This window comes from Adiantum capillus-veneris, chromosome 17 (assembly GCF_014529385.1).
Source record: "Adiantum capillus-veneris isolate H3 chromosome 17, ASM1452938v2, whole genome shotgun sequence".
In the NCBI taxonomy this organism is placed as follows: domain Eukaryota; kingdom Viridiplantae; phylum Streptophyta; class Polypodiopsida; order Polypodiales; family Pteridaceae; genus Adiantum; species Adiantum capillus-veneris.
This window is the reverse complement of record NC_140947.1, coordinates 137,221,085-137,235,663: the sequence shown is the minus strand read 5'-3', so window position 1 is coordinate 137,235,663 and position 14,579 is coordinate 137,221,085. Positions and strand designations below refer to the sequence as shown.

The window sequence follows — 14,579 nt, the reverse complement described above, 5'->3', positions numbered from 1 at the left end:
ATCATAGAATTTCGCAATTATCAAGCAGCTATCCCTATCAAAGTTTTTGCAAAATTGCAACCAAAAAAAAAAAAAAAAAACATTTGCCATTCCCCACCAAGCGTTGAGATTGATAGGAATCACCAACTTGGGTATTAAATACAGGGGCCATTCACAAAAAGATATTTCAAAAAAACACCCCAAGAAAATGTAGGCATTTTTCTCCCTCACATACTAAAGCCTGCCAAAATAAAGGCAATAGCTACATAATTATAATAAATAAAATTTCCAAGGTGGTCTTTTTAACATTAACACGATGACAAAAATATTCGATCAAGTTACCAAAACCAACCACCATAAAGTTGCCAACACCTATTTTCATAATATCATGTTCTTCAATATTTCTCCAAAAGCTCCTTACTGCAACAAAATAATAGGAGCCCATGTTTGAACTATCTCAGGTATAAGATATATCCAAAAGCCTTGCTCTATGACCCTCTGATTAAAAAATAAAGGTCTGATTTCGCTTACAAAAATGTGATAAGCTGACCGGTGTTCCAACAGACAGCAATGCACATAATCTACCACAACACTCAAGAACTTCAACAATAAGTGGCTTTCACAACTGCTAACAAAAACTGACAACCGATATTGATAAGCCACTTTTGACTCACAGAATGGAACACCATCAGCGGCTAAAAATAAACTATCAACTCAGATCAAGTCTCATTTACGCTTTCCTTTGCCACCTTTGTGACCCTTCTTGTTGGACTTTCCCTTTAGTTTGTGAGATTTATTGCCTTTCAAGCCTTGCGTGGTCAGGTTTCGTTGCCTGGATTTTCGCACTTGATCAATATTTCGAATCTCATCCCGGGCATTTGCGTTTGGCACTTTTGAGTACTTTGTACCCTTAGCTCTTCCTTTGCTTTCTTCGAAGCTTGCTTTCTTGTGAAAACCTGATGATCAGAACAATGTCAGATCACACTAAGAACATTTCAAGCTCAGATAGCATGTAATTTATTGGGAACTCAAACATGCATCAATTACGACTGGATACCCTACAATGCCCCTGAGTTCATCAGCCTGGCCAGAAGTGAGCAAAAATACCTTTTGAAGATGTAATCAATCAAGCTGCAATGATCAGCATGAAATCGATGGACATAAATCATCCATTAATAGCTACCAACCACCAAGGGCTATACCTTCCTAAATTTCTCAAAATCTACTAAGTGCATAAGAAACTCAAACACCCACAAATATTGCCAGTGTCATCTTCTGCCCTCTAGTGTTTGTTATCTTCTCCAAGCCTTCTTAAATTGGTTTTAAGAAAGAATTTTGTCCTGGTTGCAAAATGTTGTACCAAGTTACCTGTGGGTTGAAAAGATTGCATACCTCTCATTCCAGGAGATCTTGATTCGTTTTCTTCATTGTGCCTCGAGACCTGCAAATGTGTCCTCTCCTTCCATTTCTTATAGATGCCCCTGCTGTTAACATTAATCCTTGTACCACTTTCAGTTTTGACCTGTTCAGACAAAAAGCGCCTCTCTTTCTCTTCTTCTTCTTCTTCCTCTTCTTCTTCTTCTTCTTCTTCTCTCTCTCTCTCTCTCTCTCTCTCTCTCTCTCTCTCTCTCTCTCTCTCTCTCTCTCTCTCTCTCTCTCTCTCTCAGGGGGTACCCTTTTGTATTATGTAATCAAATGGGGCTTAGTACCCTTTTGTATTACGTAATCAGATTACAGGCCCGCAAGCATTTCATCAGCCCGTAGGCACACAAATATAACGGATCTGATAGAGAAAAAAACCCTGAGATATACAACCACCACAAACCATAGGGGAAAAACTACCGGTGATACTGGGTTACAAAAGATGGGTAATATTATGATACCACAAAAACTAGGAGCAAGGGAGTAAGGGAAGGTGGTGGCAGAAAGCTGAAGCAAAATGTTGTACCAAGTTACCAAGAACTCGACGAGGCCAAAAACTCCACCAAGAATCTCATAAAGCCAACTACCATCGTCTATATACTCTGAATCAAAATCCAGAAGAGAGAAGGGCTCTATAGCCATCCCTTGCATCAATCAACGGGGTTATGGTGTTCTTCAGTCTGCAAACAAAGCAAGGCATGATGCGAATCTGAAGAAGAGGCTAAATCCACTCACAAGCCCTCCAAACCACACCACCTATCCAAGTCCAAAATTCCATTGTCCAACAAACAGGAAAAAACAGTAAAAGAACAAGCATGAAACAGGCAGCACACGCAAACATACACACACACACCCTGTCCTAGATAACCATGCAACCACTCACACCAGGCACAGGCAAACCCACATGCACATGCAGCACATACAAAAGAAACAAGCCACACAGAGGCAAGCATATAAACAAGCAGAAATCAGTCAGACAAGAAAGCTACATACCCGCATAGAAACAGAAAACAAGGAGGAAAGAAACAAGTGTCGCAGGAAGCAAAACGATGGAAAAAAGGAGCAAGGAGAGAGGAGGAGAGGGGGAGAGTGGAGGTCACCTGGTCGAGCTGATGGAACATCTGCAGATTCGGGCTGAAACACAGCAGGCAAGAAGGGACTGGCACGGTGTAGAGGGAGCAGCCGTCGGTGAAAAGCAGCCACGCTCCGGACATGCACGTCTGCGAACAAGCTCACAAAATTGCCGATACTAATCTTCCTAGAATTCTAGACACTCCTATCTAGTAAGAAGTGGAAAACTGGCTCTAGAAGTCGAAGAAGCGTGTCCACGTGGCACACAGAGCCATGTGCACATGACATGCAGACACTGCCTTTATGCATACATGTCAATACCCATCAATACCAAAGAGCACATTCTCTAGCATGCATTATATCATACAATTCCTCAATGCGAGGGACATCAAGTCATCTCATCCCGCATTGGAGCTCTTGATATTCCGGCATAAAAGTTAGCCATCACACCCAGATCGCGCTATTCTTTAAAGGGGTGTCTCGATGCACCAGATTCATATGCTTCACAAATCACGATGCAACACAGATGATTACAGATGCAATCACAAGACATAAAGACATAAACTCCCCCATGAATACTTGCCCCAAAACCGAATCCCGGGAAATGAGTTATTCACAGGCCATATATACAACCAAACGCTCCCCAGACCACAGCCTGCATTGTATAGAGGACCAAATACAACTTGATGCTCCCCAGACCGTAGCCTACGTCATCTAAAGGTTTTCCGAACAGTATTGAAACCAGCTTTTAAACTAGGCTCAAATAAACTCAATTGGCACCAAGACAAGTTTAAAGCAGACAAATTCTATTTCAAACAATCTACAACTAGTATTCTCTCGCAAAGTTCAAAAGTATCTAAATACAAAGCAAAATTAAAATCGTTATGGATTTGTCTCGGTCAGTGGAACTCGAAGGACAACTGGCTTGCCATTATGCACAAAGGTTATGGTTCGGTTCTAGATCTGAATGGTAGCATCGCTCTTGTCGTGCCAAGGCATGCCCAAAAGGGCGTTGCAATGCCCTAACTTCATGACCTGGAAGTCTACCTTGCCATGGTACCCTTGGATGGTGAAAGGTACAATTTTACTAGTTTCCCCAAGGGCTAACTCCACCTGTAGTTCTGATCGTATCCAAAGTCCATCTGCTTGAGGAACTCTGGATGGATAAAATCCTTGTTGGCTCTTGGATTGAAGAAGATAAAAGTCTTATGACCACGTATCTGTCCATAGGCATTGCATTACATGGATGCCATAAATATCTGGAACAAGTCCTACTACAGTTTTTGAAGGAGGCCTGCCTCGGTGTTTTATCCCCTTTATTCAGGCATACATAGCAAGTGTTCCTCGTCGAGGATTTTGAGTGCAATCTTCCGTGACAAATCCGTAAGTTTGAGCCGACCGCAGCATGGTCCAGAAGCTCTTTGAATAGTTGAAACTTGCAAATAGTGTTTATGTAGAGGTGATGGCAGTCCAATGGTATAGCATTCACATTCGTCCTCCAAGGTTATCAGCTTGAAGAAAGACACCAGAAGATAGATATTTAGGAACTTCAGGTTGTACTCTTCCATCGTTTCCATGGCCAACATTTTCAAGTTGCCCCATTCTGCTAGAATCTGCACTTCAAATAAGGATGTCATGCAAAAATATTCTTGAAAGCTTGCTGAGTCCTTGGAGTGTGCGGCTTCGTAGCTATAGAACTCCACCACTGCATAGCATTGTCTTTGAAAAAAGGGGCCCCTCGAGAGATCTTTAATTCTTCATTGTAGCTCCCTAACTGCTACAAGAGCGGTAAAGCTTTCTTTCTATCTGTCACTCCTGAAAAGGTGAAAAACTTCACTGTAGATCCACCATCCTTGAAGTCCTTGGGTTGATGCGCTGCAAGTCAAGGATGCGGATGATAGGGGTAGACATACGAGCTCCAACCATTATACCCAGGTGGTGGTGGTGGAAGAGGTGGTGGCAACGGCGGTGATAAAGGCGGTTGCACCGGGTAAAAGTCAGATGGTTGCACCATGTTCTTGAAAACTCCCCCGATCACAATAGAAGACTGTGTGGGTTGTCAGAGGAGACCCTTGTGCTTTCTTGTGTCAACGGAGGAAAAACCTAAGGCAACCGAGGAGGCAACATGTAGTTCAAAAATTGTTCAAAGCTTCTGCAAAATCGGGAGGTTCTTCTGAGGGTGCCTCGAGAATACGTCCCGGAGTTCATCAAGAAGGAATTTTACGGACTCGGTAGAATCAAGAAGCGCCATCTTGCTATGTATGTTCTTTAAGGTACGGGTGTGCTTTGAAAAAAGCAGACGATTGAAGCTTTGAAAGCATTGTAACGGGAGGGTATCACGTGCTGATTGAAAGAACGCACTGGAACAGACTTTTAGCACTTCAAAATATTGATCTGAGAGAGAGAGAGAGAGAGAGAGAGAGAGAGAGAGAGAGAGAGAGAGAGAGAGAGAGAGAGAGAGAGAGAGAGAGAGAGAGAGAGAGAAATAAAATGATATGAAATGATATATTAACGTCTACAAAAGGCCAAAATGACCTATGAGACCAAAACGATTACAATGGTGAATCTAGTACCAAGCCTGGTTACAAACAAAGAAAACTACAAACTAGAAACTGAGATAGGAGTGCTACCGACTCCTATGGTGGCTAGTAAGCTGAGCAATGATATAATGCCACAAAGGTACAAATTGGGGATAAGTGTCACCATGATACAATATAGCAGTAGCATGAAGCCTATCCTGATCGACACTCTGGGTGTCGTGCTAGAATCCTGTGGATCCTCTGCCGCAATCCCCGTCGGTGCTGCGTGACTCCCCTCCTGAGTCGTGGTCGTCTCGATCAATGAGAGTACCATTGGTGTGTGTATGGTTGGGGACCGAGCTCTGTGGTGGTGGTGGCTTCCCTGCCTCTGTGGTACTCGGACTGAAGAAATCTGAGATGCGTCTCTGGGACTGTCTCTGTCTATGCCCTCTCAATAGAGAGTCTCTATGTCTCTGTATCTCAAGTAGAAATAATCCGAGACATCTCTGATCCTGATATCTCATGACTCTATCTAACGAGTCAAAACCATCTCTGAATAAACAGTGAAAGCGTCCCCGTATCTCATAGTAGACTATGTAGTGACATAGGTAGTGAAACTCTGTCTCTGGCTCTACATGGCATAACTGACATATCCTACTGTCTGCTGGTATGCCTCTGAATCTACCTGTCTCAATCCCAAGCTGGTGTGAAGATGTGCGTATTTGGCCTATGGCACATCGTAACCCATGAGATAGATGTGTGTCCATGTAGCTGGGCCGTGTGACAAATCCGTCTATCGTGAGTTGGAGAAGATGCTTCTTATAGAAAGCCTTCTTCACACCCAACTCCCGTGATGGCTCTATCCATGTCCTCCTGGTATCAAGCTGGATAAGATCCTGCCAAATGAGTCTAGTAATCTCCATCCGTCTAAGAGCCAAAGATGGTGCATCAAGAGAATACTTGAAAGGGGGCAGCCTGTCCATGCTGAAACCATGCATCTGAAACAATGAGCTCATCTGTGCATACCAACATGATGTATCTCCCTGTAATGCCAGCTGTCTAGATGACTCAAGAGCAAGCCTAGCATATCTGTCCCTGGTGGTGTCCCATAAGCTGTGTACAAATGATATTGATCTGGTAAGTGCCTCAATCTCCATAGGTGGGGCAGCCAGCTCCGCTCGTATGATGTCATGTGGAACTGAGGCCTTGGCTCTAATCAGAGAGAGAGAGAGAGAGAGAGAGAGAGAGAGAGAGAGAGAGAGAGAGAGAGAGAGAGAGAGAGAGAGAGAGAGAGAGAAGAAGAAGAAGAAGATTGTTTTAACGTCGTAGGAAACTATCCCAAGAGACCTTAAAGATCTCTCCGACGAGGAGAGCTGAACTCAAGACTTGTTATTCAAGAGGGAAATGGCACACAGAGAGAGAGAGAGAGAGAGAGAGAGAGAGAGAGAGAGAGAGAGAGAGAGAGAGAGAGAGAGATGCTATTCCGTGCATATCTTCATTTTTTTGTCACTGATTATCACCACATGCCGATGGGAGAATCACTAAAACTGACTTTAAACACACTTGGAATGTGACAAGTTTGCATGTGGTTACCAACCGATGGTGCCACTAGGAGACTCAGCAGATGTAGCACTAGAGGGAGTAGTTGGTATAGCAGTATAGGCCGTCTTGTAAATGGCTCATGATCCCTTCCTGTTGAGCACGCTCACTCTGTAAGGAGACGGCCCAATCTGCAAGGGGGTCGATTCAGAGAAGTCCTGCCAAGGATCAATTCTATGGTGTGTTCCTCTAGTCTTTCAAGCATTAACTCTCTAGGCAAACCCTCTGAGAAGATCCTCCGTAAAAGAAGAATCGACTAATACCATTGTAACCGGAAAGCCACTAGTGAGGCGATGAATCCACAACAATGTAGCAGGAGAGCACCACATACATCATCCCTTTGTGACATGCGCATCACCACATAGTAGGGGCCAATGCATCTGGGAGTGGAACTCCTCCACATTGTGTCTAGTCTCAAGTGTGGTATTCCCGTTTCAGTTGAAGTCTTTAAAGTGCAGAAGTTGTTTCAAGTTGTTCTTTTCTGTTGGCATGTGTTGCCTTAGCTTCATAGGTTTACAGTTTTCAGCTGAGAAATGAACTCACGAAAGGGATCCACAATGGGAGCTAATCAATGGTCTTGTCATCTGCCTTCTCAGGAGGGCTCGATGCTTCCGACTCGGGCCACCCGCACTGACCGTTCGGCTTTCTATGATCTAATTCACACTCTCAGTGGACAGTTTCCTTGCATTCAGGGCACCTCAAATTGGTGGCGCGAAGCGTTCATTAGCCTTTCGCAAAAGGGACATCTTCTCACCATGGAACATGGCCATTGCTGGCAGTACAGGCACCTCTTTGGCATTTTCCCCCCCCCATTTTTTCATGTTTCCTCCTTGGGACACTCCCTGTTTCCTCAAGGTAGGGGTTGATGTAGCCCATTGGGTGGTTTTTAACTAATAGAAGGATCAATTTGTGCAAAAAAAAATTCCCTCCACTTCTAGTTCAATTTTACTCAGCATAAAAAATCACTGTTTGTTACACAGTAACTCCCAAAAGAATGTCATTCACACCATTGCAGCAACACCATGAGAAAATGCATCCTGACCACGAAAGGAATCAAGACCACACCTCAAGTATGGATTGCCTAAACTTCATACCAGGGTAGACATTTGGTTTGTGTCAATCAATCATGCAGGGAAACGTTTTTCCACTTTTCGTGGCCTTTTTTCTTGGTCTAGAATCTACAAGAAGTGTCTAGATAGACCTGACACTATTTTGTGTTTTATACCATTGAAATATCAGCTTTCAAGGTTTTAATATTGAAAATTCTCTAAAGTCGGCCAATCACAGACTCCATGAAAATTCAACCTTCTTCCTTACACTCCATGGGGTAAAAACGAAAAAAGAAATAATCAGACAACCTGCCAAATACACACGCACCTTTCCACTAGCTGTTACCGTCTCCCCATGATGCAGCTTTACAAACTTTTTGTGTTTCTGACAAACAGTTTGCCAGCACAGGAAAAGTCACAACCCAACTTGTATGACAGAACGCCTAAATATGCTGTAAGAAAAGTTAATTTAAAGCAACATCTGTCACTCACCTTGTCCCAATGATAAAGTGCTTTCTGCTTCTGAATGTTTTCTTGCTCGTCTGGAAGCAGATCCAAGACCTCTCTGTCGATCCTGCAATCGAAAGAAGTTTATCTGAGTTATAGCACTGAGCACTAAAAGGTCCATTCTTTACCCACCAAGTGGTTTATTCTTACAAGCAAGTTCATAAGTGCTCCCCACGGTTCTAGAGCGATATATAGAGGAAATCTTGATCCTAGGGTGGGGCGCAAACAACCTTGACACAGAATTCATCAGCACAAGAATACGCATTTATTCTACAAAAGGTGCATGCATAAGGGTGCAATCGGGAAGACAGAAAGGTCTAAATCGTAAGCAAGTATAATTTAGCCATCACTAAGTTGCTCGTAAGATAGTAATTTGCAACATACCTATTTGAGCCCATTCTATCCGCGTTATCGACTGCCAGACCAGTCTCAGCATGCTACATTCATGAGAACAGTAATCAAACAAAATCCTTTCGTCAATATTTGGAAATTCACCAAAAAAAGTCCTACCCGATTAACCGGTACACTGCTGATGTAAAAATTATCATCCCTAAACGTTTTAGGAATCTTCTTTGTACTGCTTTGATCTTGAAATGCAGAAAAGATTAAAAAAATTAATAAATAATACCCTTCAAAAATCACAAAAAGCACAGGAACCATTTACTGGAGAATGCAATCTGCGTAGGAGATGGGGGGCCAGTCTTTACGCTAGCAGACATTTCATAAAACCACACTACAGAAACACCTGATTTCAATGGCGTAGGGTTTGCCTCATAGGTTTAGAACTACAAACTCTGAGACTACCCTGAAGCTGGCTTCAACCAGATGGCAGTGCCTGAGAAAAGCCATAGTTTGATGTAATCTCCCTTCTAGATACCAAAACATAAGGCATATTACATTCGCTCTCTTCAAATCAAAATTTTCAAGATTGTGGAAAAAACATTACTTGGGTCACTGCCAAATAGGTATTTAAGATACTCAAACCAAAACACTGAACATATTCCGTTGCATTTTAAAGTTGAACTGATTACAAAAAGTAGCTTTTGTGAGATGTTTTTTATTTGTAAAGGTATAAAAAAGGAGCAATACCCAAGTCCTGAGGCCACTCGGTCAGCAGGAGAGTCCTGCATGTCTAAACCCTAAACCACTCACTCTCTGAGCACAGAGTCCAGCAAGACCCTCTCAGGGATGCATAGCATCATGCTCCCCCTCCTCTGTCTATCTGTCACTGTGAGGATCACTCAAGTCCTGCAAGGAGCAATACCCAAGTCCTGAGGCCACTCGGTCAGCAGGAGAGTCCTGCATGTCTAAACCCTAAACCACTCGCTCTCTGAGCACAGAGTCCAGCAAGACCCTCTCAGGGATGCATAGCATCATGCTCCCCCTCCTCTGTCTATCTGTCCAGCAAGACCCTCTCAGGGATGCATAGCATCATGCTCCCCCTCCTCTGTCTATCTGTCACTGTGCATGGTCCGAAAAGGAAGTCCCAGCCAGAATGCAAACTATCCCACCCAAGTCACAGAAGAGGTCACTAGTGTAGAAGCGATCTATCCGAGATAGATTCCGAGATAGATTCACTCCTCCCACTATGTGGTCCGAACAAGAGAAGGCCAGGTTGTCTGGGGGGCTCACAAAGCTAGAATGTTGCCACACATCTGAAACCCGCAATCATACAAAACCTCTCCCAAGCTGCCAACTCAACTCCATGCACAGTAGTATGGCTACCTCCAATCCTGTCAGAGGGGTCCTCCAGCATGTTGAAGTCACCAATGCACCATTGCTCTGCCTGTGGCAAAGACTGAACCTCAGACCAAAACTCTGCACGTGCACTCGCCACATTAGGCGCATAGATGTTCAGGAAGCCCACGAGGCAACCCAAAACCTGCATAGTGATCCACTAAACCCTGCCTGGCACAATAATCCCTCTGCCCACAATGGCCTGCTGCAAAGAATCCGCAATAGTCATACATACCCCTCCCTAAATGCCTCCAGGTCCAAATGCAGCTGACCAAAAAGTCCCATATTGTCCACGCAAAAGCTGACCACAACGTCTAATGCGGCTCTCACACAGATGATGCTCCTGTAGCATAAGAAGGTCAATCTCTCCTCCCACAAGGCATCGTTGAAGCTCCTGAGGCAGTCGGCCCCTCTGACGCTGAAACTGGGGCCCACCTAATCCCTGCACATTCCATGAGACGATCCTCATGGGGAGCGAGAGAGAATTGATGCTACAGCAGCAGCTAACCGTGCTATCTTCGAGGCAAGCTTGGATGGGGAATAATTCGCATCCCAGCATCCCCGCGATAGGCATGACTGCCAAAAGTGTCTAGTCCAAGCCCAAGTAGAACGAGCCGTGCGCAAAGAAACCTCCTCTGTCCAGGAGTCCTCATGTATGTGTACATAACATGGCAGGCTCTGCTTGTCAGCAAAGAAGTGAACCACAATGTGTCTACACCCTGCTGAGTCTTGAGGTGTCACAGAAAACTTGACCAACGGCCACAGAGTCTGAACCAAGTCTATAACCCCTAGGTCTCCCATGTGATGAGAGAGCTCTAGGGACAGGCCTGCAACCACTCTAGCATTGATTCTAGAGTCCACTCAGATTGGTCGCTCCCGCATAGGGGAAAAGAAAAGCCAACCACTGAGTCTAAGGCCTCTATCCTCCTAGCTGGAAGGAACAGTACATGCACTCTGAAGCAAGCTCCCTCAAGGTCGGGTGAGGGGTCGTCGAGAAACCATGTAAAGTCGTAGGCAAAGAAATCCCAACGACAACGAATGTCAAAGCTCGTCAAACCACGAGGAGCTACTACAAAGGGGGGCGTCTGCACCAAAAGAGGGGTCACAAGAAAGGTTGTCCCTCTCTCGCCAAGCGACTCGTGGAAAAAGCGCTGCCAAGAGATCTCCTAGCAACCGAGGAAGGTCATGCCCCCTGGGACGCCTACGGGGATGGAGCGGGAGGAGATGTGGGAGCAAGGGGGCTCAAGGGAGAAGGGGGAGAGGGGCGGCGAGGGGGAGCGACACAGGGAGGAGGGCGAGATGGAGAGGTAGAGGGAGAAGGTGGAGGAGGAGGGGCGGAAGAGGGGAACTCGAGGGGAGGAGGGGTTGTCGAGGGTGAGGCTGAGGTGGAGGTTGGAGCAGGGACCTCGTCCTGTTGAAGACGGTCGAATCGGTTCCCAGTGGGAACCCACTGCTGCTGGGCAGGAGCCTGGTGACCACTCTTGAGTGCCACGCTGGCGCGATGGCCCATGTCGACGTCGACCACGAACCTGCTGCCAACCCTCCTCCGCTTGAGCCCCAAGCTCGGAGGGTGGCTCTGCCTGCATACTCTGTGACTCTGTTTGCTGCTGTTGGCCAGCCCTTGAAGGCTAGGGCTAGGCCTGTGGTGTAGGTCGAGGTCTCTGTAACAAACTTGGACACTCCAAGTCAAGAATCAACAACGACAGCACCAAATAACCACTTCAAAACAATTCACAGATCACAATAGATTTGCACTGGCCCGGCGGAGTTCCGTACCTAGAGATATTGGCCCCAAAGACTGGCGCCCCTTTCGGTATTTCTTTTTGTATTAATCAATCATCAAAGTACAAGAGAGCGGTTAGGGTTTCACTCTCAGACTCTGCGTCCAGATGCTCTGAGAAGTGAGGCCCTCACCACTAATTTAAAGGTTACAAGGGATGCCCAAAAGTAGAGCCCCAAAAGCTTTAAAAATCAAAAGCATCAGTTCTCTCTCTTACAGAGAGAGTCTTTTTTTTTTAAATTAAAAAAAAGCAAGTTCTCTCTCTTTTATGCAAAAAGCAACGCCGAAAAGCTGCCAGCGCAAATTGCGGCGCAATTTCCAGGAAATCCGTACACCCCTGCCACGTGGCACTGGCGCCAGAAATTAGGGTTTCAGCCAGCAGTTAGGGTTTCCAGAAATTAGGGTTTGCTGCGAATTAGGGTTTCTGGCAGTTTTTTAGGGTTTCTGTTGTCCGCCACGTCATCACTTTGTGACATACCCCCCTCTTGAAAACATTGTAATCGACCGCGATTACGCCTACAAAACCGACAAAAGCCATAAACCGTCTTAGCAGACACTGACTGTTAGTACCTACGTACTAGGAACACACATCTAGCACATGTACAAAATCGACAGTCACATCACACGACATCACAGGACATCACATGACATTCAACATTCATTCGGATCTTAGACCATGATTTATCGGCAATGTAGCTAGCAATCACATCTAGGTCCAATCGGGACCTCAACGATGTCCGATTGATTAACCCCTATTGCAACCATGTCTATTCGAGATCAATCAGACCAAAATGCTGCAGTCATTTCGTCTATCAGTTCCTGCACTCACAAGAAGTCAAGAACAAATCAGTATCATAATCAGGAATTCCATTTCATAAAGTCATCCAGCAGAATACTGTCAGCTCTTAGTATCCCTGAAGCTCAAAGAGACATCAGTGACTTTAGTATCAAAATCAAGGCATCTGTTGACAAAGGAGTGGAGTAACTCCTCTCTTGTGCATCCCACTGCACCAGATCTTCAGCCAAGCTGAATTCTGGGTTCCATTTGGAGTAGACTATGCTAAACCAAAAGCATCGAGGTAAAGTTTCACAATCCGAGGAGTATCTGCTAGGTCCTCCTCCTCCATCCACTTCGCATCAAATGCAGGAAAGTTCTTGAACTTAACCAAGAACCGCCTTCGGACTTTACCTTTCTTCGTATCATTATGTGCCAAAATCTGTTCAGGAACAAGGATCTCCTCGTTTTCTTCCACTTTGGGTTGCTCATCAGGCTCCCCATCATCAGGCACATCACCCTTAACAGGTTTCAAGAGACTCACATGCAATGCATTGTGAATCCTCCAAGTATCTGGCAGTTTCAATCGGAAGGAGACATCATTTATCTTGTCAGTAATCTGGAAAGGTCCGTAGTATCACATACTAAGCTTTGGAAAAAGCCTCTCCTTTCCCTTTTTCTTTCTTAGGCGTGCCTTCTCAAAAGTAAGAGCACCCAATCATCCTCCTTCAGTTTCCAGTCGCGACGATGGCGATCCGCTGCTTTTTTCTATCGTTCTTGAGACTTCTGTAAAGTCTCGCGAACCTTGGCAAAAGCCGTATCCAAATCTCGCAAATATTCATCCGCTTCAAATTTCTAATCTTTCGTGCTCAGGAAGGATGGAACCTTCGCAGCAGTTTCAACAATCTCACATGGCGTCTTCCCCGTCGAAGAGTGTATCGTGTTATTTTAGGCAAATTCCACCAAAGGTAAGTTCTTTTCCCATTGAGTCTTCTTATCCGAGATACAAGACTTCAATAAATCTAAAATCACTGAATTGGCAATCTCAAATTGCGCGTCAGTCTGCAAGTGGAACGATGACGAGAACTGCAACCGCGTGCCAATGTTCTCCCAAATTGCCTTCCAAAACAAACTCATAAATCTGGGGTCTCTGTCGAAGACAATCGTCTCAGACGTGCCATGTAATCGGAAAATCATCGTGATCATTCTATGTTCTCGGGAGATCAAAAATGAAATCCATTGCTATACTTTCCCAGGGGCGGGTGGGTATGGGTAAAGGCTGTAACAATCCCTGTGCTTTATGCCTGTTAAACTTGACCTTCTGGCATACCAAGCAACTGCGCACAAACTCTTCCACATCTTTCTTGAGTCTCGGCCAAAAGAAATATCTCTCTACCCCTTTCATGGTGGTAGCAATGCCGCGGTGACCCGTAAAAGGTGGACAATGGCATTCAGTCATAACCTTTTCCCTCAACGGCTGTGTAACGCACAACATAGTCTTTTTCATCAAGTAGCCTTCCCGAAGGGAGTATCCAGCTACTATCTCCCCATCCCGTATCCGTGTGAAAATATCTGCAAAATCTGTATCTGTGGCATACTGATCGACCATATCCTCGAAGCTCCTATGATGTATCGCGGAAATAGCCAGAACCAACAGTTTCCGAGACAAAGCATCTGCCACCACATTCTTCTGTCCCTGCACATGGACAATCTGGAAGTGGAACTATGACAAGATGTTCGTCCACCGCATCTGCTTTTCCGAAAGCTGCTTCTATGACAAGAAGTACAGCCAACTCTGATGGTCTGTAAAGACAGTAAAATCCGCTCCGAGTAGGTAATGCCGCCACTGAGTAAGAGCATGGATAACCACCAAAAGCTCTTTCCCATAGATCTGTGTTGTCATCTCCGGCCTAGAGAACAAACGGCTCTCGTAAGCTATGACATGGCCTTCTTGCATCAAGACCGCACCCAGACTACAACCACAAGCATCACAATATACTTCAAATGACTTCTGCAAGTCCGGCAAAGTCAAAATAGGTCCCGTAGTCAATTTCTCTTTCAATGTCCGAAAGGCAGTCACCTCTGTGGGTCCCCACGAAAAAGGTACTCCTTTCGGTGTCAAGGTATGCAAAGTGGAAGCA

At 45.1% G+C, this 14,579-nt stretch overlaps 1 protein-coding gene across 1 annotated transcript in view; it reads right to left on the bottom strand.

Annotated features, from left to right (window-relative positions):
• Positions 1-338: 338 nt before the first annotated feature.
• LOC147438154 (putative DEAD-box ATP-dependent RNA helicase 29) overlaps positions 339-14,579 on the bottom strand; it is a 63,048-nt gene continuing 48,807 nt past the window's right edge. Inside the window, exons 6-11 of the mRNA XM_086487488.1 lie at positions 8,657-8,733; positions 8,531-8,583; positions 8,132-8,213; positions 7,968-8,024; positions 1,372-1,501; positions 339-935 (exon numbers count right to left, since the gene is read on the bottom strand). Of these exons, the coding sequence (XP_086343614.1) occupies positions 706-935; positions 1,372-1,501; positions 7,968-8,024; positions 8,132-8,213; positions 8,531-8,583; positions 8,657-8,733 (629 nt within the window). The 3' untranslated portion in view covers positions 339-705. The remainder of the gene's footprint in view (positions 936-1,371; positions 1,502-7,967; positions 8,025-8,131; positions 8,214-8,530; positions 8,584-8,656; positions 8,734-14,579) is intronic.